A 25,348-nucleotide genomic window follows, 5' to 3' on the forward strand; every position below is an offset into this window, starting at 1 on the left:
AATTATATGCCTGAACCTCCCTAGGAATCATCATGTCGACTTTTTTTTTTTATGAAATAAGGGGGCAAACGAGCAAACGGGTCACCTGATGGAAAGCAACTTCCGTCGCCCATGGACACTCGCAGCATCAGAAGAGCTGCATGTGCGTTGCCGGCCTTTTAAGAGGGAATAGGGTAATAGGGGATGGTAGGGAAGGGAAGGGAATAGGGGAGGGTAGGAAAGGGAATAGGGTAGGGGATTGGGCCTCCGGTAAACTCACTCACTCGGCGAAACACAGCGCAAGCGCTGTTTCACGCCGGTTTTATGAAATAAGGGGGCAAACGAGCAAACGGGTCACCTGATGGAAAGCAACTTCCGTCGCCCATGGACACTCGCAGCATCAGAAGAGCTGCAGGTGCGTTGCCGGCCTTTTAAGAGGGAATAGGGTAATAGGGGAGGGTAGGGATGGGAATAGGGGAGGAAAGGGAAGGGAATTGGGCCTCCGGTAAACTGACTCACTCGGCGAAACACAGCGCAAGCGCTGTTTCACGCCGGTTTTCTGTGAGAACGTGGTATTTCTCCGGTCGAGCCGGCCCATTCGTGCCGAAGCATGGCTCTCCCACGTTTAAAAGTGAAATTGTGAAAAGTGCATAAAAATCCGTGAATAAAGGCATTGATTGTATGGAAGCTTTCTTCAAATATTTACGTTACTTTCTTTATAATGAAGTTTTAGTGGCAATAGAAAACGTAGTTTATGAAAATGCCAGCTATCTAGCTAGCGCGGTTCTTGAGATGCAGCTTTGAGACGAACATACAGACAGGCTGCTGCTGTCTTTGTAATAGAGTAGATCTGTCTTTGGTATCTAACTTATCACATTTTGACGACGCGGACGAAGTCGCGGGTAACAGTTAGTTGTAAATAAAACGCACCTAGCGCCGCAGCGGTGCGCGCTGAACTACTTCAATTAGACGGCGGCTTTTGAATCAGCTGTAGTATTGAACGTTTTGAGCGACTTAAATATTCAATCTAAAAGCTAGACGTGTGATTGAATGGCGTTGTTCAGTCAAAGAGCTAGCTGTTTGATTGAACGGCTATTTAAACCAGTCGGCTGCAACACATCCATAGCTTAGTATAGGTTCTGCTCGGCAGGTAGTAATTACCAACGTTTTTATTTAGCCATATTGCCTATTCTATTGATTTCCCATACATCTTAAATCCAAAATGATTTTTTTCCGTCCACTTATTATTGTATGTAACTCCATTGGGGCAAAGACAAACATTTTTTAACTTGTACTTTAATTTTATCGGAGAAAGCGACAGGAAACGCCAAAAATTTTATTGAAATTAATGCTTAGGTAGGTACGTACAAGGACGTTAAAATAATAGCTATTATTTCAACGTCCTTGGGTACGTACTTGTCGATCCCATTGGCGTTGGGTTTGGCCTTCTTGAAGTATTTCCTCAGCTTGCACATCACACTCGGCGTTAGCTGCTGCAGGAGCTCAGTAGACAGACTGTCTTCATCGTCTGAGCTGAAATTGTAGAAAATTGTAGAAAGGATCACAGTTAACGCATTGTATTTATTAACCTAATTTTTTTTCTCACTTTTTGTATAAGTACTTACTGCCTCACTCTGAGACGTATAAGTACTTACTGCCTCACTCTGAGACGTATAAGTACTTACTGCCTCACTCTGAGACGAATCTTAATTATTACTTACTTAAGTCTTACTGTAATTATTAATTAATGAAGATTTTGACATAATTCCATAAAATTATATGTGAAACTCTGTATTAAAATTGAATTTTAATAATTAATTAAATATCTCTAAGTGTGGCAGTTAGTATATGAGTACAATACAATACCTACATGTGGGTAAAGCTTGACCGCTGTAAAGTTGACCCTCGTAGCATACTCGTAGCATACATTTAGTATGCTACGAGTATGCTTCGAGGGTCGACTTTACACCGGTCAAGCTATAGTTACTATCAAAACTTGTAACTTACAAGGATAAACTTTCCACTGAGCCACTTTTCACAGAATAACTTTTCTCGAATATCTCGGAACACTCGTCGTTCAATGATTTTTGTGACTTGATGGACATTTTACAATCGTTTACACTTGTTACTTCTAATTATTTCTAATGTATCAACTACATAACTACTAAACAACGAATAATCATGCGGTACAATGGAATAATAATTGATCAAACAGTTTCAAAGTTCCAACTATGAGTAATGGCATAAAACGCCATCTATGTTATGGAGTACGTACTATTTCCTATATCACAACTCATATTGCGCCACCTGTTAGTAATTTTTAGTATCTTCATAAGTACTGGTAGTTAATAGTAGATGGCGCTACAATACAGATTTTTTTATAAAAGTGTCATCACGGCGCGGGGATCATATTTTATAAAAAAATATATTTCAATAAATAGTCTAAGAAAATTACTTTCAAAATCGTCGATCAGACCGAATAATTCATGTAGTTTTGAAAGTCCCGAGGGTGGGACACGAGCCGGCGGTGGGGGAGGGGGGAAAAGGTCTCTTTTTCAAGGTTTTCGCTTGTGACTCGAAAATTATTTATACTGAATATCTCTTTAGAGACTTCTACATTTAATTTCCTATATTTCCTATAAATTACGTCTAAATATTTTTACTGTACGATCATTACTTTAGGAAACATGGGCGTACCCAGGTTCTGGGCCGGGAGGGAGGGGGGGGGGGGGGGGCAAATTACCCAGGTTCTGGTGCTAGGGGGGGCAAATTACCCAGGTTCTGGGCCAGGGGGGGGCAAATCAGATTTTTCATAAGCTAGGTGTTTATAAAGAATAAAAAATTAATAATTTTTAGTTGTAAAAATATTGTATTGCAAACAAATGGCAAAAATTCGTTTTCTTAATTTTTAATTTTTATTGATAAAAGTACTGGATAATATATTTATTTATAAATTCTTTATTTGCACATAAGGTAACATACAAAATGAAGAACACAACAAAAGATACATAAAACAATGACAATACAATTACAATAAAATTTACAAATTTATAAAAATGTGCAAATTGGCGGCCTTACCGCTGTAAGCGGTTTCTACCAGGCAACCGTCAATATAAAATAATTGAAAAAACAATAGTATAAAACTATTACTTACAATACTTAATATGAGATAAAATAAACTACTTATACTTTACATAGATATAATAAGGCAAAAATATGAAAAAATTACAGGAGATAAGAATTTTATGATAAGTAATTAATAAATATTAGTACTAACACCAAAATTTTCATATTAAAGGAAATAGGTCTAAGTAGTGTTTCTTGACACGTTTCTTAAAGATATTTATGGATTCAGAGCTTTGTATACAATCAGGTAAAGAGTTCCAGAGACGAATAGCGGAGATGGTGAAAGAAGAATCATAGAACTAAGTTTCATGGGAAGGGAAGGCAAGCGTAAGTTTCTTTGCAGAGCGAAGAATAGGATTGCCATGACCTAGAAAATTGAAATTTGATTTTAGGTAGGCAGGAGTTGAGGGATTAAAAAGGATATTATTGTAAAGTAAGTGCAGGACGTGAGAATTTCGACGCATCTTGATCGGAAGGCACTTGAGCTGAGACCGGTATTCAGACACATGATCAAATTTGCGAAGGCCAAATATAAAACGGATGCACAAATTTTGAAGGCGTTGAAGGGAAGAGAGAAGATTTTCGTTTAGATCACAGTAGCAAACGTCAGCATAGTCAAGAATTGGGAAAAGTATAGTAGTGGCTAGTTTTATTTTGGTTGCAACTGGCTACTACACTTAGTACTACACTGGCTAATATACTTAGTAGGGACGTCAACATCATATCCAGGGGGGGGGCTGCCCCCCCCCCCCTTGCCCCCCCCCCCTCGGTACGCCCATGTTAGGAAATACAGAGTAAGTATTAAAAGGGTATTCCCAATTTACTCCCTGGACAATGTGTTTAGACAAATGATTTTTATACAATATTATGACCTGTTAAAGCTACGTTCGATTTTTCTAAATTGACTAATCAATAAAAAATATGACCTTTAAAAATTGCAAAAAATGAATGCCCCGTACCCCATAAAATAAATTTGAAAAATGTTTACGATAAAATAAAAAGGTAGAGGCATAGACTCAATCTTCCGAAGATATTTAGAAAGAATAAAATTAGATAGGATCAACTTTGAAGGAAGAGACAGATACAGAAAATCGGCGTAATGTAGTCCCCTGATTCGTCCTTCAAAATAGAGAAATCTAATTTTATTTATATTTAAGTACCTTCAGGAACAGTGAGTCTATACCTCTACGTTTTTATTTTATCTTAAATTGTTTTATAGTCGGTCAATTAGCGGGGCACTCATTTTTTGCGATTTTTAAGGGTCATATTTTTTATTTATTAGTAAATTAAATATAATGTAGAAGTCACTAAAAGGATATTAAAAATAATTTTCGAGTCACAAGCAAAAACCTTGAAAAAGAGACCTTTCCTCCCCTCCCCCACCGCCGGCTCGTGTCTCACCCTCGGGGACTTTTAGTAAGTATACATATAAATCTGGACACCATTAGGTTCCTAAAGGTGTCCAGATGAATATACTACTTCTAGTGCTATTTCTATAGTTCAACTGTACCAACTTTCAAAACTACATGAATTATTAATTTTCCCAGGCTAAAAGTAATAGAAGACAAAACACCTCGTTACTTGTTATTTTGACTCTTCTCTGATATATTATGTATTATTTTTAAGAATCGGCCAAGTGCGAGTCGGACTCGCGCACGATGGGAAGGCTAAAATTTGTGTTTTTGTATGGGAGCCCTCTTAAATTTTATTTAATTTTAATTTTATTATCAATTATTAAAGTGCATATAAAATAATTATAAAGGATTTTTTTGAATGAAAAAAGTTGAATGAAAGAAGATGACGAAAATTGAAGATGAAAGTGCACAGTGTGGTCACTGGACATAGCTAATCTACATCGTAATAGGAATAAGAAACACAATCACACGATTTTGATACATATTATACAGATCGAATTCCTATGCAAGTTTATACTGTACAATAATAATTGTTAAATTACCTAGCGGCTAGCACGTGTTTACTGTTCACTTCGATTTTTTTTAATGTAGTGTTTAAAATTATCTACCTGATATTTGTGAGCACATGTGACTCTTAACAAATTGTAATAAGAATTAAGGTACGTAGAATATTAAGGACGCTATCACATTTTTTCACAAATATCAGCAATTTTCAGGTACCATTTCACTGCGAGGATATTTTGGTTTCAAATGAAAGATTATATATTCATCTCCACGTCTACACCATAATTTTTTTTTGCCGCATACAAAATTTTCACATAAATACGTTTTAACCATTACAATAATTGCAAAAGATTAAAAAAAATGGTGTTTGATTAGGTTGTAGCCTCTAGGTACTATTAATCATTATAGCTAAATACACTGAACTAAGGAAAATAAATATACAAAAAAATTGTTGCTTATTTAGTCCCCTGTACGAATGGCTAAATATTTTATATAAAAATAAATAACATTGCCATTTATAAGAAAGATAAGAAACGCTCTCAAATTTCTTCATACATTTTCGCCCTATCAAGTACGCGGCGAGCGTCGTAACCGCCACTGTACAAGGCGCGCTGATATTGAACGTTACTTTAATATCCTTAACGTCGATATTCGTACTGACCTGCTAATTTTTGTAATCATTTTTGTGATAGCGTCTTTAAATATACGCGATGGTTAGTAGGTAACTAAAAAGAGTGAAATTATTATTTTTAACAAAAAATTAAAACCGACTTCCAAGGTAAAAACAATATTATATAATATCCTTATAATATGAACTAAAAAGTATTAAATAATTTCTCCTATCTAATAGTGCCTTTTTCCGAATTCGGCTAAACCTCAACTATTTCTGTACTCAATCTTCATAATTTTGAAGTCGGTGCCAGTTCCAAAAGTTTCAAATATTCTGTCAGAGAACTGAAGATTCAGCTATCTGGTACCGACTTCAAAATGATGCCACAAGCCTCTAAAACTGGCCGAGATTTTGTTGTGTGCCGTACGTGGCGACGCATTGATACTATGGCGCACACATACAAGCCGCGCGCGGTGCCTTTGTATGAAGATAACTTACTTCCCCTCCTTTTACTATGTATTTACTTTGTACTTTCTGACGATTGATTGATGGAGTACCAAAAAGCATGGGATGAAATGAAACACTCGTAAGAACATTGTCTATTTTATTGTACGTAATACTTACACTAGCTGTTGTACTACACATAGGCTATACACATACAGAACGAACTTACTCAGTCCTTTACTTACTTGATACAACATTTTTACAATACTTATGGCGCCAAGCACAGGCACAGCACACACATTATTTACACCTCGCGATCTTACATTGAGCGCGCATTCACCGCATTTAAAGAAGAATAGCTTATTGTAACGAAAAGTTCCTCGATTAAAAATTTCTCTGACTCTATAAAACTTTAATTTAATGCCTAAAAGATGCACGCTCAAAATAAAAAGGTTACATAATATACTTATAATTAATACACCTTAAATGCTATATTAAATACCAGGGACAATATCGCTATGTTTTAATTTGGCTCTTTTAAATAAGTACCATTAACTTTATACGGATTATACTTTATGTATGAAGACGACTTTAGTGTTAATTTATTAACATTCACAGATTTAAAATTATTTTGAATTACTTTTGATAATTAAATTAACCCTATAACAACGCAAAAAATAAAGGCATACTTGATAGATAATAATATATCGTGGGTACTTTAATAAAATTAAATTTGAGGTAAAAAATGTGAATAAAATAAATGCTTAAGTAATTTTTTTTATAATAATATTTATACATTATAAAATACTTATCTATTTTACATACATAGCAACAAAATCATAAATTATTATTAGTTAAGCAGGTTAAAATTTTATTTCTTACAGGCTCAATCTGAAAATCTTAAGAATTATTATTATGGTACTGTCTACTGGTATACTCTGTTATGTTAGTAATATTTCAGTGTTTTCACAGTCTGGGCACCGAAAACAGGTTCAAAATTCCCAATTCGATCAACATTGTTTTTGATTGATAAGTATTTGATAAAAAAGAACCGAGACTGAAGATACTAATGAATTTCTCTGGCGCCCAAAACTCATAGGAACCATAAACCACTGGAACTTAAATTTTTCATAAATTAAATTATTTTAATGGAACTCAAAAGTATAATAGTAATATTTATTTTTAACATTCGAACTGTGACTACTACAAAAATCTTTTAAAGTAATATCAATGTTTAAAAAAATTTGATTGAAACTTTATAATAATAAGGTATAATATGTCTGCGCCTCTGCAGAGTGCTTAGAGACAATAATCCTTTGTTTTTTAAGTATGGGTACTAGGTCCTACCTAAATGAATAACCTAGATTTGGAATGTTCGAAGACTTACGCTAGACGGCTAGAACTCGTAGTAAATACACCAATATCGGCTAACGCCATAGCTCTTTACCGTTACTTAATAAATATCTTATAAATCTATACCTAATTTATTATTGTACGAACGCGTATACATTTAATTTCATTATAGCTCAAGTTTTCACTAACGATACTTCCGTCTGTATGTTCACCGACCCTACGACATGTGACTCGGTGAAAATACATAATTGTATAATAATGTAATATACTTAACACTGATGTAGCGGCGCCGATGTTCCCGGCTGCACTTTGACCTTAAACCCGGGAATTATCGAAATTGTCTGATTCAATGTTGCCTTCAACGTCCATTTCAATTTAGAAAATTACTTTAAATGTGGGTAGTTTACAAAATCTTGCACATCGCAGCACGTTTTGCTCTTGAAACTAGAGAGGAAAAGTTGGTGTCACCAAATGTATATAAAAGGCGCTGCATATCGCATATTTCTCACTAGTCGCGCTACTTATATACTTTGTGACAGATATTTAATGTCTTAAATATTTATAATTTCCGCTACTGTCGTAGAGGGCAGGTGCGCACCCGATCTGTAGTTGCAAAAATCGTTATCTATACGTTGTCACAGATATTTGTCACCAGTGCCGCAGCTACCTATGGTTGCAGGGATTTGCCATTAGAGGCGCAGGCTGTGTACAGTTGCAGGGCTCTGCCACTAGAGGCGCTATATGTTGCAGATATTTGTCACTAGGGGCGCTGGCTGTCCGCGGGGGTCTGGCACGGGCGCTCGGCTCTGTGCCACTATGGCACATGGTGCGGTCAGTAGACGGGGCTGTGGGCGTCGTAGTTGAGCTGCAGGTAGGGCGGGATGGCGGCGGACAGCTCGGACGCACGGCGCCGGAGCGCGGCGATGCTGTGCCCGCGCCACGCCTCCTCCTCCCCCTCACCGCCGCCCCCGCACCCGCCCTCACTCACTGAAATTAAGATTATTTTAATCGTCTGGAACTGCATACCTACTGAGAAACCCACAGCTAGGCCACAAAAGCCTCAGCTAGGCTTTTGTGGTTGTTGTCGGAGGTAGACATCATTGGATTTCAGATATCAGTATTGCGACTGAAGATTGGTGCAGTTATACCTACCTGCTAAAACTAGTATAGGGCGTACTAACAAGATTAATGCTTTGTCGGCTGGTCGCGTAGGTTTGAACAAAGCAATGAGGTCATTGGCAAGAGGCTTCTAGAACTAGATGCAAGTGTGATTCAGAATCATAAACTTGAGAATCAGTATAAACTTGAGAATCACTGATTCACAAGTTTAAGGGTGAGTCTCTACCCTTGCGTTTCCCTAACAGAAATGTTATATTCTCTCTCAAGGAAGATAGCTCTCCCAATGTTGCTACCATTTCCTTTCCATCCTATAGAAGTAGGCAATAGTTACTAACCGGAGGCGGGCGAGGCGGCGGCGGCGCAGGGCCCGTGCGGCGGGGTGGGGGAGCCCTCCACGCCGCTCATGTTGTTGCAGTACGACATCATCGTGTCACCTGAAACACCATGTTAGAGTTACTAGGAAAAATATAAAGAAGTAGAAGCTTCTCGTACTACGAAGTTTTGTGCGTAGGTACTACGGGTTCGTAAGAAGATAGCAATCCCAAAGAGAAACCTCCGACTGAACGGATGCAATGCAGACCGCATTTCACGGAAGTTATTACAGTTACGGTATGGTGCTATTTCGCAAACATGGTTATGCAAAATGAAGCAGTGTGTGACACTCACCGAGCGAGTTGAGCGGGTAGTGGGACTGGTAGGGCTGCGAGGCGACGGAGCTGATGGGCAGCGCGGGGTTGAGGTCGGCGGCCAACTGCGGCAGCGAGCCCGCGCCGAACCCGCCCATGCCCACCCCGCCCTGCGACAGCTGACCCAGACCTGCCGGGTAAACAGTTAGATAATGTTTGGTGCTAGAATAGAAGTGCATGAAATTCGAACTTAGACCGTTTTTTAAAGATGGCAAGAAAATGCAATCGCACTTTGATCGTCTTCGGACCACATAAAATTAGTACCATCGAGGAAAATTATTCCTAGGCAGGTGACGGACCTACGCCATATTGTGGTCGGCTTATGTGAATTCAAACTGTGATTGGTCGGATGGGTCGTTATAAAAATAAAAAATTAACACAACCAAATTACGTAGGTCCACTTTCTGTCTAGGAATCAACTTCTTTGATAGTACATTGTCTCTTTTATTACGAAAATCCATTTACAACCACGCTCGAATTTCTACGTGTACGATAGACGGGTATTTAATAGCTGAAATGATTAAACAGCAGACAAACTATTAATACGTAGTTCCGTCTGTTTTCGGTACGTCCTCATAAATACTTAAACGATAAAATCATATCTTATAAATAGCAACTTAAGTTTAACGACATGTAGTTGTCGTATTCGTGAAGTAACACTGTCCATAGACGGACCGCAAGTTGCTCTAGAGGTGTTGGCGTTGAAGTCGTATACGACTGCAACACGACCACATCATGCAGTCGACCATATTACATAACCTTTGTTGTTCGACCGCACGGCAAAACTCGACCGCAGAGCGACTGCTCCGACCGCTCAAGAAATGCTCGAGCGGTCCGTGTATTGGGGATATGAATTTAGTATGGAAACATCACATCTCCGTGCAGCAACCGCATCTTGCAGTCGGTCTCAACTGCAACATGCGGTCCGTATGCCCAGACTTCGTATCGTGAGCAGTCTAGATTTCGTATTTACTTAAAAATTCTAAAGCCGTCCCAATCCCGGGATTTCCAGGATATTCCCGGACTCACCGGCGGGCATAGACCAGGGTCGGTCGGCGAAGACGCCGGGGCCGCAGACGTCGCCGGCACCGAACGGCGGCAGACCGTGCGACGGCAGCAGCGCGCCCGGCGACCGGAACACGTTCGTGCTCTTCTTGCGCTTCTTCCACTTCGCGCGACGGTTCTGGAACCACACCTGCGGAAAAATATACGATGATGTAAATTTTGCAGGCAGAAACAGTTTTACATTAAACATAGGAAGTGACTGTGTGAGGATCTATCTAAATACATATATATTTATATAACATAACTCTTAACAGCCTTATAGTATCTCAATTTGGTTAATGTGATTTTCAGTAGCATTTTCATTTTTCACTAATAGATTATTTTTGTTACGGCGTTAACTATTTCGTCTATTATTATTATGTCATTTATGATTTCGGCATGCAAATGAGGCTGCTTATCAGAACAATAAAAAAGCATAATATCAATATCATATTATTTCCTGCATTGCGCTAGATATTTATTCAGTGGTTCGACAGTACAAATAAGAACTCAATGGGAATTGCATCTAGTCTACTATTGTCTCTACGTACGAGCGAGTCAGCAAGCGTGCGAGAGAGAGCGCGCTACTAATTTGGCAAGTGTCAGAGACAAACTCTATTATTTATAGATCGCGGAGGCTTTTATTTTGCTGTCTTCCCCCGCTCACGCGTAAACAATATTTCACGGGCTACATTTTTAATTCTGTCCACGTGGCTGCGATGTTCAACTTTAAAAAAAAATTAGAGTTTAGATGTTTGATGAGAAACCGCATAATAATAATGTTTTGCTTAAAGTTGAACTTTTATAGATTTTTCTACCGATGCATTGGTTTTTCAATTATACCTTTAAACTATATTTAACACACAAACATTTATTTATAAAAACGTTTTTTCGTAAAAGTTTTACGAGGAAGGGGTAAAAGCAATACTTTAGTAAATCGACGGGCGGCGGCGGGTTAGCCCCAGCGGTCCCGGGGGCGCGGGATCCGGGATATCCCGGGATTACGGACTTGCCCGGGAATCAATAACTCTTAGTTTGATGACGAACGATTTGCGCCAAATCTACTATCATTTGTCAAACATCACCCGATCGAGGTCTTTAGGATAATCGCCTCCCAACGGCGAAAGATTTCGCAGTTTTCGGGTCTCGTACTCGCTAGTGGGCGCGTAAAATATTATTTTACGATCTTTCATGAAGTTGCTGGCCATCAAACGGTTATGACATGATAATAGTTAACTTTATGTTCAGGAGCAGCATAACGACTATCGCTGTTAAGCACTCGTATAAACGTCACGATAATGTGCCATCACTTTTAAACGTTGATACATCGATTAAATAACAATTTTATCTTAAGCTCGATATTAATGATATTAAAGATAGCATAATATAAGGAATCAAGTAAGTTGCTTGTCCCGATTTCGTTCGCTTTTAGGAGCCTGAATGTTGTACTTTAGGCAGAGAGGTTAAAAAGTTTTAACCACATATTATTCAAAAATGCCTATAAAAATATTATGTATTTAGGCATTTACTTTTTATTACTTTTTTGGATTTGAGAGTCAGAGACAAACCTTATGACGAACTATAGCGTAATACGTCATTCGTAATAAAGATGTGCACACTTTAATATGATAAACTAAACTGTGTAAGGAACGACACAACTGTCATAAGGTGTAAGCTGTCACCACTTCCTGATGAGTACCGGATAGGCTATCCACCACTTAACTTGACAGATAGAGTATGGAGAATCTGTCAAATAAGTTGTGGATAGTCTATCTGGCACTTTTTTTTTATTAAATAAGGGGGCAAACGAGCAAACGGGTCACCTGATGGTAAGCAACTACCGTCGCCCATGGACACTCGCAACATCAGAAGAGCTGCAGGTGCGTTGCCAGCCTTTTAAGAGGGAATACGCTCTTTTCTGTAAGGTTTGCAGGTCGTATCGGTCCGGAAATACTGCTGTTGACAGTTCATTCCAGAGTTTTACAGTGCGCGGCAGAAAGTTACGCGAAAAACGCACTGTGGAAGGCAGATAATAAGGCAGATCCCAAGACTGCGTCAAGTGTGCACCATCTTTCAGGTTAGAAAGTTTTCATTACCAAATTGTTCTTATACGTCTATACTCACAGAATATAATACAGCTATACGTTAATTAAAGGAGCGAATAGAAAATCCTCGAATACTTGGCGTTGCCTTTGCAAGTGAAATTAAACTTTGACAATTCCGCTAAGTCTTTATTAGTTCTCCGACTTTCAGCCGGCTCGCCCGCCATTGCGAGGTTCATTTTATTTAATTTGAGAGTTGCCAAATTGGATTTGAGAAAGGGCGCCTTATAATGAATACTGAGTATGACGACTTGTGTTATAAGACACATTTTTATACGCTTCCAATTATTGGTCATAGCTGTTTTAAATCATCTTGAAATTGACAGTTACGAATTGAGACCCTCACTGAAAAAACTGATACACTGAACACATAATAAACTGAACTGACCCTAAATAAACTGAACATAGAGTGAGAGAGATATTTAGAACAGTAAAACTTCAAATAACACAATTATAATTTCAATATTGGTGCTCAACATAAGAAAAGTCGATGTTAAATACTAGGTTTTAACCCATCAATCCCCAAGCGGCAGCCGCCCGGCTGCCACATAACAATTGAACATTTATTGTGTCTGCAAAACCCACGATGGAGGTGTTAATAGGCGTCCACCTATCATTTTACAATGCTGACATCTCCGGCTTTTCTTTTTCTTCTTTTAAATATTGTGCATTGGAAGACTTCCTAACGTGATTCAATTCAAACGAGGCTGGCTAGCATTGAAAAGGACGTAAATATATTTTAGATACATATATTTGATATATTGACCGGCCTACGATTGAATACATAATAATATTGTCTCGTCAATGTACACCCTTACATAACTATTCCTAATTTTAATTTAGCAATATACTCTGTTAAACTAAAATTACGAATAGTTACATAAGAATCACCGCTCGAACCGAATGGACTCTATCACATTTCCTTGTTCATTTTTTCCGGCGCATAAAATGTACCATCGAGGAAATTGATTCCTAGGCAGTTGACGGATCTACGTCATGCGGTCGGCTGAAGTCAATTCAATGTTAGCTGTGATCGGTCGGCTGGGTTTTACTTAACGCGACCAAATTACTTAGGTCTGCCATCTGCCCAGGAATCAACTTCTCTGATAGTACAAAATAAGTCCGGCGTCGGCTTGCGATCAGTCCGACAAGAACGATAATAAAATATCGGCCTCCCTGTGTATTTGGGCCTTAAGAGGTCGATAGTCAAACATTTGATGATCAAAGCCACCTCCCGCCTGAGTCAGCACCACGACCAGGTCCGCCATTAGCGCGGTCGTGCGCCGCGAGTTAGCGCCGCGCCCCGTATTTGTCCGTCGTGCGCGCGCGCAGCCGCCGTCAGTGATGGGCGGCAGCGGGGGCGGGGGCGGGCGCGACCTCATGTGATAGTTGTGACTAGTGAGATGTAAAACGTGTTGGACGGTTAGCATGGTGACAAGATGCAACGGGCCACCGAGTTTTGTATTTATTAAACAAAATATTTGTATGTATCAGCATAGAGGCATTTCCGCTGAATACTTGTAACTTGTGTAGTGCACACTTCCTCCAAATTTTTTGTCACGCCTGCAATCAAAATCAAAAATATTTTTATTCGGAGTAATTTTTTTACAAAAACTTTACCGAACGTCGATACTACGGTCTGCTACGGTGCCTACCACCGGCTCGGGAACTAACCCGGCGAGAACAACCGGCGCGGCGTAACAAACTCGCACGGGGCCATCTTTTACTAAAAATATGGAAAATTACAATTTTAAACATATAACAGTACAACACGGTCACATTCATGTACATTACATCCCGGGATGTATATCTTTACACTATATTAACCTGACGCACCACTGGAATGTACATGCAAGCATCGTAATGACGTCATCAATGCCAAGACATTATCTCGGCTATTTCATGAATCCGTATGTCACTGATATAAAGGTCATATCAGAGGTGTAATAACACTGAATACACTATAAACGTGTCGACACCCGCTACCGCCTATATCTTGTCCTTCACACGCTAATATTCAGCACAAACACACCGCTCACGGTAGCTAACTGTTACTACCTCGCATCACTCGCTCCCCTCCCCTCTTTGCCCCCCTTGAAGAGGGGAAAAGGGGGAGAAAGCTCAATAGAAACAAAGTGCTCTCTATTTGGTAGTCCAAATAGTAGAAACAAAGCTGCTATGGATGTGTAAAAATGTGGAGTTGAGAATTGGTTCGACCAACAGAGAGGTCAATGGTCGCAAATTATGTAAACGGATGTAGATTTTCTATTTGCATATTGTATTTTAAAAAATCTTTCTGATTTTCACATCGAAGAATTTCTCTGTAAGAGTATTTTGTAATCTATAAAAGCTAAAGAATGTGTTTTTTTGGAACGCGCCAATCTCAGGAACTACTGGTTGGAATAGAAAAACCTTTTTGTGTTGCATAGTCCATTTATCGAGGAAGGCTTTTGGCTAAATTATATCACGCTGTCACTAATAGAAGCGAAGAATCATTGGAAAATGCGGAAAAAAGGGAAAAATCTTTGTTGACGCGGATGAAGTCACGGACATCAGCTAGAGTTTAATATTCAATATCGGAAATACGATAATAATGCAGCATACATATTTGTAAAATGATATTGTACTATAATATTATACTAGGTATAGGCAGCTCGATCGCTGTACATGACAGTACATAGTGCAGCGCCGCGCCGCTCGATACATAGCGCGCAAGCGTAGACTACGCTCTAGGGTTGTCACATTGTATATTATGTTATCGATGAAAATAACTTAAAATCCCTGGTTTTTACCCGATAAATGTAACCGAGAAACTAGGAATTCACTTTAGTCCAGAGTGTAGTTTCTAAGACAAAGATAAAGAAATATTTACTGCTTACAAACTACGTTACTTAGGTGTTACAGATTTGTTGGTCAACAGTTTACCCGATCGGGCATGCAATCTCGTATTGGTTAAGAAACGCAGTGCTATGAAACATAGAGCCCACATTAAAGGAAAATAAAGCTATGTATGAAATATTACAACAATTTTAATCTTGTTCATTTAATGTTTGTTATTTTAACAATGAAATTTTCGATTAAATAGATTTTGATTACAATGATATTCCGAAAATTTGTATCGATCCTGATACTTCGGTGCTTATCGATGCCAGCAAACAAACAAATCATTTCACTTTATTATATTACTATATCCTATAATTTTTTTATCTTCATTAACTGCCAAAAAAACAAAATGTAATGAATATAATTTATCCAGTTAAAGTGAAGTGTCGATAATCGTCTAACCGTCCATCCCTAAGCACGGGTTGCGTTCAATTTATTTCCGGGACGTGAACCTGCTATGTAGCCTGTAGGTACTTGTATATACTCCGCCTACGCCGGCGCCCGAAGCCATTATGCTCACAGATAGAAAGACTACTTACAGTTGAAATTATAACATTATACTATTACTTTATTAAAAAGGAAACTAATTAATTATTTTTGAAATCTAAAAGTCTGACACAAATGGTTTTATATCATTTAAATTATATTCAAACGTTATGTTATTATATTTAATTATAACTAAATCAATGTAAAATAGGTATGTTCTACACCTAATGATGATTTTATCGAAACATGCGAAACATAATTGTCAAATAAATTAATAAAAGTGGAACAAATGCATTAAAAGTGTAAACATAAACATGAATTTCTACCAAGAAGTTACGGTACATCCAATATCATATGTAAAATACGGTCACCGGCTGATTTCTATTAAGCGAAAATGATTTCGACATAATGTCGACATCGACAATAGAATTAATGTGACGAGTGACATCCCTATAACAATATGCGGAATATGTCGACGCTGGAATGCATGTAGAGAACATAGAGATATATACAACATACAGATAGAGGAGCACAAAGGGCAGAATTAGTCAAGAGTGCTCGATATAATGCACGTTTGTGCTCATGTGTTTAGTATGCATGTTATATTGGTACGAGTATTTACCATATGTAAAGTTAAGACTTAAATATTATGCCACTAGATGACGCGCGTAACTCCATTGCTCTAAAACTAGTTTATCGCGCGGGAACCGTACATTTTTCCGGGATAAAAAGTATCCTATGTACTTTTTCGAGACTCAAATTATATAACCAAACAGCAAAATATGTTTAGTGAGGTAACAGACCGATATACACACTAGCATTTATAATATTACTGGATGTTGCCGCAACTCCGTTGCGCCAAAATTCGTTTATCGCGCAGGAACCGTACATTTTTCCGGGATAAAAAGTATCTTATGTCCTTTTCCGGGTCTCAAAGTATCTTCATGCCAAATTTCAGCAAAATCGGTTCAGGGGTTTGAGCGTGAAGAGGTAACAGACAGATAGACGGACAGACAGACAGACACACTTTCGCATTTATAATATTAGTATGGATTATAGTATAGATGACAGAATGTAAATGTTAGCATAAAATACCTATTATATCTAAGGTAGGAAAATCACGTAAAATTCGACAAGAGGACACGTACACGTACAAAATCAGAACGCGTAGATGCGGGAAAACTGTAGTTTGTAGTGTTGTGTAGTAAGGAAGCTAGAGTTTAAAATTTAATATCAATTAACTTGCGCACTTATTTTTAAATTAAAATAAAATTAATAAAGTAAAACAGTTACTTCCTCACAGACAACGACGCACGAAATAATAACGGGGAATCCCGGAACGGAAAAGTGTCGCGTCTCTACTACGAGTAGCTAGCTGCGAGCTGCGAGCGACCTCTACACTTCGCGAACGCTCGGTGCCGCTCAAATTGAATACCTCAGAAACTTTTCATTAGAGCACCCCTCTCTCCCTCTTACCCCCTCATCACCCCTCTTCCGGCCGAGTGCAGACGTCGGGCAGAAACAGTAATATCGTGATACGCTGTGATTTTAAATTGAAAATTCGACGTCACTTCCCTGTGAATCTCAGTATTGCTGTTCGAACTTTTAGACTGCAATATTATTATTAACGAGCTTTTGCCCGCGGCTTCGCCCGCGTTAAGAAGTATTATTATATACAAACTTTCATCCCCTATTTGAACCCCTTGGGGTTGGAATTTCTTAGCGGATGCCTACGTTATAACATCTACCTGCATGCCAAATTTCAGCCCGATCCATCCAGTGGTTTGGGCTGTGCGTTGATAGATCACTATGTCAATCAGTCAGTCACCTTTGAGTTTTATATATATAGAAAATTTGTTCCTTACTTTTCTTTTTTGCAGGTTTATTTATTAGTGTTAAATTATATTTTCAATTAAATATGGCATGGGCAGAGAAAGGTCTCTAGCAGACTTTTCTCGCTGACTCGGTTTCTGAATCGAAGTGAAGTAGGGCTGTAAAACCTAATCGATTTATTGAAATAGACCTATTCCAATAAATAATGGCAATCCATTAAACTACGTTATTTTACATTATTTCCTAATATATTCGAAAACCGTATTTGCATTATATTTTAAAACTAGCTGTTACCCGCGACTTCGTCCGCGAAAGACAGAAAATGTTCTACTCTATTACAAGGACAGCAGCTGCGTGTCTGTAATATGTCCGTCTCCAGGCTGTATCTCGAGAACCGCGCTAGCTAGACAGTTGGCATTTTCATAAATCACGTTTTTCTATTACCACTAAAATACATAGGTAAAACATAAAAAAGTAATAAATATCCTCCTCTTTTTTGGAAGTCAGTTAAAAAGTAGCCTAAGTTCCTCCTTATTACATCAGCTATCTGCCAATATAAGTCCCGTCAAAATCGGTCCAGCCAATTTGGAGATTAGCCGGAACAAACAGACAGACATACAGACAGACAAAAATTCTAAAAATTGTTATTTTGGTGTCTGTACCGTCTAAATATTCATATGCATTTAGTGAAAAACGGTTATTTCAATATTACAAAAAGACACTCCAATTTTATTTATATGTATAAATATAACGTAGTGAACTTAAAAATGATTTAAATTTTACATATACAGGAATATATTCCTACACTTGCTACTTTACAAATGAAATTATTTATTATAAATAACAAAAAATTGTGTATGCTTTACATTGAAACAAAACTTGCACGCGGCGGTCGCGGTCGCGGAGTGACAGCTACATGCAAAAACAATTAACCGTCCCGCGGGATTCCCCGGGACCCCGCCTCGGGATTCCCCGGGATATCTCGGACAGACAACACTACATATGGCGCTCTGACACTAGCATAGAAAAACAATTAGATGCTAATGCATTCTCTTGTTGCTAGATGATAGATCATTTAGCAACAAGAGACATTCTTAAGAAAAACATTGAGTTACAGAATATTGTTGACGGCTTTGACCAATGCAGAGAGGAATATGAAGACTTTCTCAAGACCTCGGCTAACCTCAAAATCAAGCTGAGTAATGCCGAAGACTACATCTTAAAACTAGAAGAACAAATTCATGCTCAAAATTCCACCCAAACCCAAATCTTATATAATGAGCTTATTTGTGATAAAAGCAACTCTGCTTCTAACACTAAATCTTGTCAAAACATTTCTACAATTGATTTAACTAGTGATGATACCTTACCAATATGTACATTGAATAGTAAGAGGAAATTAAAGAAATATATTAAAATCAAAAAGTGTATTAAAAATTATTGTAAACTTTCAAAGAAAAATAAAAAATGTTTAAATAATTTATCAAAAGTTATAAATGAAAACAAACTCTTGAATAATAACTTACTAAAGTGTAATTTTGACATAGAGCAAATAAAATGTAACTATGAGGCTGATGTATGTAACCTACAGCAAGAAATTTCGATACTTCTCGACTCTTTGGATAATTTAAACAGAAAATATGCTTTGTCACAACAAGAAACGCAGAGGCATATATCAGCGATGAATGATTTACTTGAAGTGACTCGTTATAATGAGGAACGGGTTTACTCTTTATTGAGAGTCAACGGTTCCTCAGACAAAGTAAATCATTCTGTTTTGAATAGTATAACTGATATATGTTCCAGGCAGAAGGTACATACTGAATGCCCACAAATTGCTTTGTTCAGTGATGAATTAGGTAAGGACTTAGGTATTTATTTAAATAGGATGTGTATTGGACAATCATTTTCCAATTTCTGTATGCCTGGAGCTACTTATAGTGAAATAATGTGCAGGGCTTTGGCTATGACTTATTGTCCGAATACAACATTAATAGTTTTAGTTGGGAGGAAGGGAAAATTAAACAAAAAACAAATGACCGAATTTCTAGATAAATTATTTATTATTGAAAATATTAATAATGTTATCTTGTTTACTTTTCCCTATATACAAATGTTGCCAAAGAGATATAATAAAGAAAACTATTCTAGGTATCAACTGAACAGCCTAATGTATACTGCTGTAAATAATAATTGTATCATTTTAAATGACTCACATAAGCAATGTCAGGTTGTAGACATTAATAATTTAGATTTTAAGTTATCCACCATGACAAGAGATAAGTACTTCTCATCTAATTTTTATAAAAGACGAATAGCCAGGTTGCTATTTAACTTTTTAGATTTTAAACAAGCCAAGTGTTTGGCTTCAGAGACTACTGCTTCTATTGAGCAGAATTATACTAGTCATAATATTAACGAATTGGAATATGTTCCAAATATTTATTTAAATTAGATAATAAGACAATGGAGGACATCTCTTGCGGAAATAAATTTAGTATTGAAAATCCTACCAATAATTTGTTAGACTCAAATATATTAAGTAAGAATAAATGTAATTTGATTAATCTGGTGCATCAAAATTTACAAGGTATGGTAGGTAAAGAACTTGAAATTGAGTTATTTTTAAAGGAATTTAACATTGATATTATTTGTATATCTGAACACTGGTTCAGACAATATGAACTCACTTTCAATTTCAATAACCACCAGATAGCTAGTTCGTTCAGTAGAGAAAATGCCATTAGAGGCGGCTCTTTAATATTAATTAGAAATAATTTAAAATTTAAGGAACGTAAAGATATTGTGAGTCTCTCTATTGAACGAACAATTGAAGTAGCTTGCATAGAGCTAAGTCATCTTATTATTGTGGGTGTATACAGGCCTCCTTCAGGGTTATTTGATACCTTTGAACAAACTATGGAACAAATACTGTCAAAAATATGTGCATCTAACAAAAGGGTTATTATATGTGGAGACTTTAATATTAATTTATTGGATTTAAATTCCACAACTGTTAGATTTACATCTTTATTTAAATCATATAACCTTTGCAATTTGTTTCATGAACCTACAAGAGTCTGTGAGACCACAGCTACTTGTATTGATAACATATTTACAAATCTCATTCCCGATAAAAAAGAAATAATTAATAAGTTAAGCTCTGATCACTGTGGACAGTTAGCATCATTTAATGTCAATTGCGATAATAACGTAAAGGATAATCTTGTGTTTGTTCCTGTGACTACAAAACGTATTGAGCAATTTAGAAGTAAATTAAATTCAAATATTCAGTCATTGGGTAGATCAAATAGCTCAGATGAAGCTTTTAATAATTTGTTTAAGGTAATAAGAACACAATTTAATACAGTATTTACTTCTAAAACAGTTAGAAACGATAATAAAAAAACCAGATTTATTGAATGGGCAACTAAAGGAATTAAAATAAGTAGGCAAAGATTATATGAATTATATGATGAGAGGTGTAGCAACAGTAGTGAATCATTTAAAGCATATGTTAAAAATTATTCTAAAACCTTCAGAAAAGTTTGTAAAGCTGCTAAGGCTCTATATATCGAAAATAAAATTAAAAATTCTAAAAATAAAATCAAAACTACATGGAAGGTTATATCTGGTGAGACTGGAAACGTCACCTGTCGTAACACTGATTTTGAATTATACTTTGAAAATAAAAAGATTACAAATAATCTCGAAGTTGCGACGGTTTTTGAAAAGTTTTTTGCTGACATTCCGGTCTCAACTACAAAAAATCTAAATTCCTCACCAGAAGCTGCTGAAAAGCTACTCAGAGACAATGTAAAGGAATGTGATGTCAATTTCAAGTTTAGGGAAATTAGCCCTAGAGATATTATTGATACCTTTAAATTGTTGAATATTAAAAATACTACTGATCTCTGGGGCATGTCTACAAAAATTATTAAATCGATAATTGACATCATAGCTCCTCATCTGGCAATAATTTTCAATGACTGCATTAAGAGTGGTGTTTTTCCTGACTTAATGAAGCACAGTAAGGTCGTACCTTTATTTAAAGCGGGAATTAAATCAGATCCGACTAATTACCGGCCTATTTCGATTTTACCGACTCTTAGTAAAATATTTGAAAAAATTATTTTACAGCAATTACTGTTACATTTTAATTTAAATAATTTATTACACAATAACCAATACGGTTTTACTAAGGGTCGTTCCACAACGGATGCTGGTATAGGTCTTCTTTGTAGCATATTTGAAGCTTGGGAGGAGTCACAGGATGCCTTAGGTATTTTTTGTGACCTCTCTAAGGCATTTGACTGTGTCGAGCATGCTACTTTAGTCAAAAAATTGCACCACTATGGCATAAGGGACTCAGCACTCAGCCTTTTGACTTCTTACCTCAAAAATAGGACTCAAAGGGTTGAAGTTAATAGTAAAAGATCCAATGGGACCAAAATAGAATTAGGTGTACCACAGGGATCCATTTTAGGACCATTTCTTTTTCTCATCTACATTAATGACTTACCTTATCTAGTTAAGGATAATGAGATAGTACTTTTTGCTGATGACACTTCACTTATTTTTAAAGTGAAGCGACGGCAGTCAAATTACGACGAGGTAAATAGTGCTCTCTCAAAAATAGTACATTGGTTTAATGTTAATAACTTACTTTTAAACTCTAAGAAAACCAAATGTTTAAAATTTACTTTGCCCAATGTTAGGCAAGTTCAAACCAATTTACTATTAAATGATGAGAAAATGAATTTGGTGGACTCCACTATATTCTTAGGCATTACATTAGATAGTAAATTACAGTGGGGTCCTCATATTGCAGGTAAGCTCAGTTCTGCAGCATATGCAGTCAGAAAAATTAGGGAAATTTCTGATGAAGACACGGCAAGACTAGTTTATTTTAGTTATTTTCACAGCAGAATGTCTTATGGTATCCTTTTATGGGGAAACGCTGCCGACATCAATACAATTTTTGTGCTGCAGAAGCGAGCTATACGCTCAATTTATAAAATGTCAGCTTTTGAATCTCTGAGAGAAAAGTTTAAAGAAATTGGTATTCTAACTGTTGCTTCTCAATACATTTTGGATAATGTATTGTATTGTTACGTGCTAGGGTTCGAAGATTTGGAGAGAAAGACCTGGTGACTCTCTTGAAGACTTTATTAACACTGCACTAAACACTAGGTCACAACACTTAGCACTAAGTCCAAACACTAATCACTAGGTCCAATCACTAAGCACTATCACTGTCCTAGGTCGTAGCCAAGTCGCAGGTTTCACTGGTTCACTCACTATTGATCACTTGTGTTCACTCCGAAATCGCGTTGATGATCGCTCGAACCAAACTGACTTGCCGGGACTGCCTGCGGATCTTTTTATATGGCGAGACGAATTCCAGAAATTTCCCGATTTTACGTAAACAAGTAAACAACCGTGGGAAATTTCTAGTAGGCTCGGGCATGTGCCACAATAAAACTGCCGTCCTTGCGATAAGTGCAGTAAGTTGAATTTAATTTAGACCTTATGGACTCAGTCATAAGGTCTAAATTCAAACACGCTAACAAATAAAGGGTAAACACGTAAACAAACATTGGACCTTTTTAGAAGGTTCGAGTATGTACTTGCGCACCACGTGTCCGTATACCATGTACCGTAACACTACTCCCCTCTTAGAGATGCTCGTCCCGAGCATCATTGTTACTGCCATGGTATCGCGCCAGACGGTCTATGTGTACCACTTTGAATGTCCCTCTTGGTTGCTTTTGAATCCTGTAAGTCACATCGTTCAATCGGGTAACCACTTTGTATGGGCCGTCCCACTTGGTCTGCAACTTTGGAGATTTGCCTTTTCGGCGAGTTGGGTTATGCAGCCACACCAGTGACCCTTCTTCGAAGCCGCTTGTATTCGATTTCCGGTCGTATCTGGTCTTCATGTTCTCACTTGACTGTAACCCATTTTCCCGAACCATGGCGTGTATATAGCGCATCTTTTCCCTTAAATCGCAGACATAATCTGGTACGGTCTTTGGTTCTTCCGGTGATCCTCCTGTCAAGAGGTCTACTGATACTCGCAGTTTTCTACCGTAATTGACATACGCCGGGGTAGCTTTTATGCTCTCATGCTCGGCGGTACGGTACGACAGAAGGAAGAGCGGTATATACTTGTCCCAGTCCTTTTGTTTGTCATCTACCAATTTCGCCAAATGCCTCTCAAGGGTCTGGTTAAATCTCTCAACCATTCCATCAGACTGTGGATGGTACGCGGTGGTCCTCGTTTTATGCATTCCCAAAATTCTGCACACTTCCTGGAAGACCTGCGATTCGAAATTCCTGCCCTGATCGGAATGGATTTCTAGAGGCACACCAAAGCGAGATATTACTTCTTCGACTAGCTTAGAAGCAACTGTTGTAGCTTCCTGGTTTGGTATGGCGAACACTTCGGGCCATTTGGTGAGGTAATCCATGACAACCATGAAATACTTGTTTCCTGATTCCGTTACAGGAAATGGCCCAGCTACGTCAACTGCGATTCGTTCCCACGGTGCGCCAACGTTATACAAGCGCAGGCTCCCACGGCTCCTTGTCTGTGGTCCCTTCACTGCAGCGCAAGTAGTGCATTTGCGGCACCAATCCTGTACATCGTCTCGACAATGCAACCAGTAGAATCGTTCTCGCACTTTCGTTAACGTTCTCTTTACTCCTAGATGACCTCCTGATACGCCATCATGCATTTCACGGAGAACATCCGGTACTCTCGTTCTTGGGACAACTATCTGAAGATGGAACTCTCTGCCGTTGGTCTTCTCCCATTTCCGGTAAAGTATTCCGTTTTGAAGAATCAGACTGTCCCATTGCGCCCAGTACGCCTTAGTGACAGCGCCAGTGGGTGCTACCTCACTCCAGATTGGTTTTTCATCACGCCGTTTCTTCCATGTGATGATGTGCCGAAGGTCGTCATCTGTTTCTTGAGCCTCCCTCATAGCATCATTCTCCCATGGGCCCAAAGGACTTGTTTTCGTTAACTTTAGTGTCACTACATTAGATTCCTGTTTAACACAATGGTTGCAGTCTTCTGAACACGGCCTTCGTGAGAGTGCGTCGGCATTCCCATGCGACTTTCCGCTGCGGTGTTCCGTCTTGAAGTCATACTCCTGGAGTTGTTCTATCCATCGAGCTACTTGGCCTTCTGGGTTCTTGAATTGTAGTAGCCACTTCAAGGCTGCGTGATCAGTTCGCAGTAAAAAGTGTCTGCCAATGAGATACTTGCTGAAATGTTGTAGCGTCTTTACGACAGCCAAGAGTTCTCTTCTTGTCACACAGTAGTTTCTCTCTGGCTTAGATAAAGATTTGCTGAAATATGCAATTACAACTTCTCTTTCACCCTGTTTTTGAGATAACACCCCTCCAATGGCCGTGTTGCTTGCGTCCGTGTCGATTATAAACTGACCTTCAGGTTGTGGATACCCCAGGATTGGTGTTTCACACAGATGTTTCTTTAGTTTCTGAAAAGAATCTTCGGAAGTCTCGTCCCAAATAAACTGTCGTTTATCTTCTGTCAGCCGATGTAATGGCTTGGCTATCTCTGAGAATCCCTTAACAAAACGCCTGTAGTAGGAGCATAGGCCGAGAAATGCCCGCACTTCGGTTTTGTTCTTAGGGGTTGGCCAATTTTGGACTGCTTCTAGTTTCTCCGGGTCCGTCTGAATTCCATCACTGGAGATAACATGGCCGAGATAGTTCACCTTACTCCTGAAT

General features: G+C 38.1%; 1 protein-coding gene across 1 annotated transcript in view; it reads right to left on the reverse strand.

Annotated features, from left to right (window-relative positions):
• Positions 1-7,762: 7,762 nt before the first annotated feature.
• The window catches only part of LOC121728017 (homeobox protein orthopedia-like), a 40,127-nt gene continuing 22,541 nt past the window's right edge, over positions 7,763-25,348 (reverse strand). Inside the window, exons 5-8 of the mRNA XM_042116109.1 lie at positions 10,266-10,431; positions 9,217-9,366; positions 8,886-8,984; positions 7,763-8,418 (exon numbers count right to left, since the gene is read on the reverse strand). Coding sequence (XP_041972043.1) covers positions 8,264-8,418; positions 8,886-8,984; positions 9,217-9,366; positions 10,266-10,431 — 570 coding nt within the window. The 3' untranslated portion in view covers positions 7,763-8,263. The remainder of the gene's footprint in view (positions 8,419-8,885; positions 8,985-9,216; positions 9,367-10,265; positions 10,432-25,348) is intronic.

This window comes from Aricia agestis, chromosome 6 (genome assembly GCF_905147365.1).
Source record: "Aricia agestis chromosome 6, ilAriAges1.1, whole genome shotgun sequence".
NCBI classification, from domain to species: domain Eukaryota; kingdom Metazoa; phylum Arthropoda; class Insecta; order Lepidoptera; family Lycaenidae; genus Aricia; species Aricia agestis.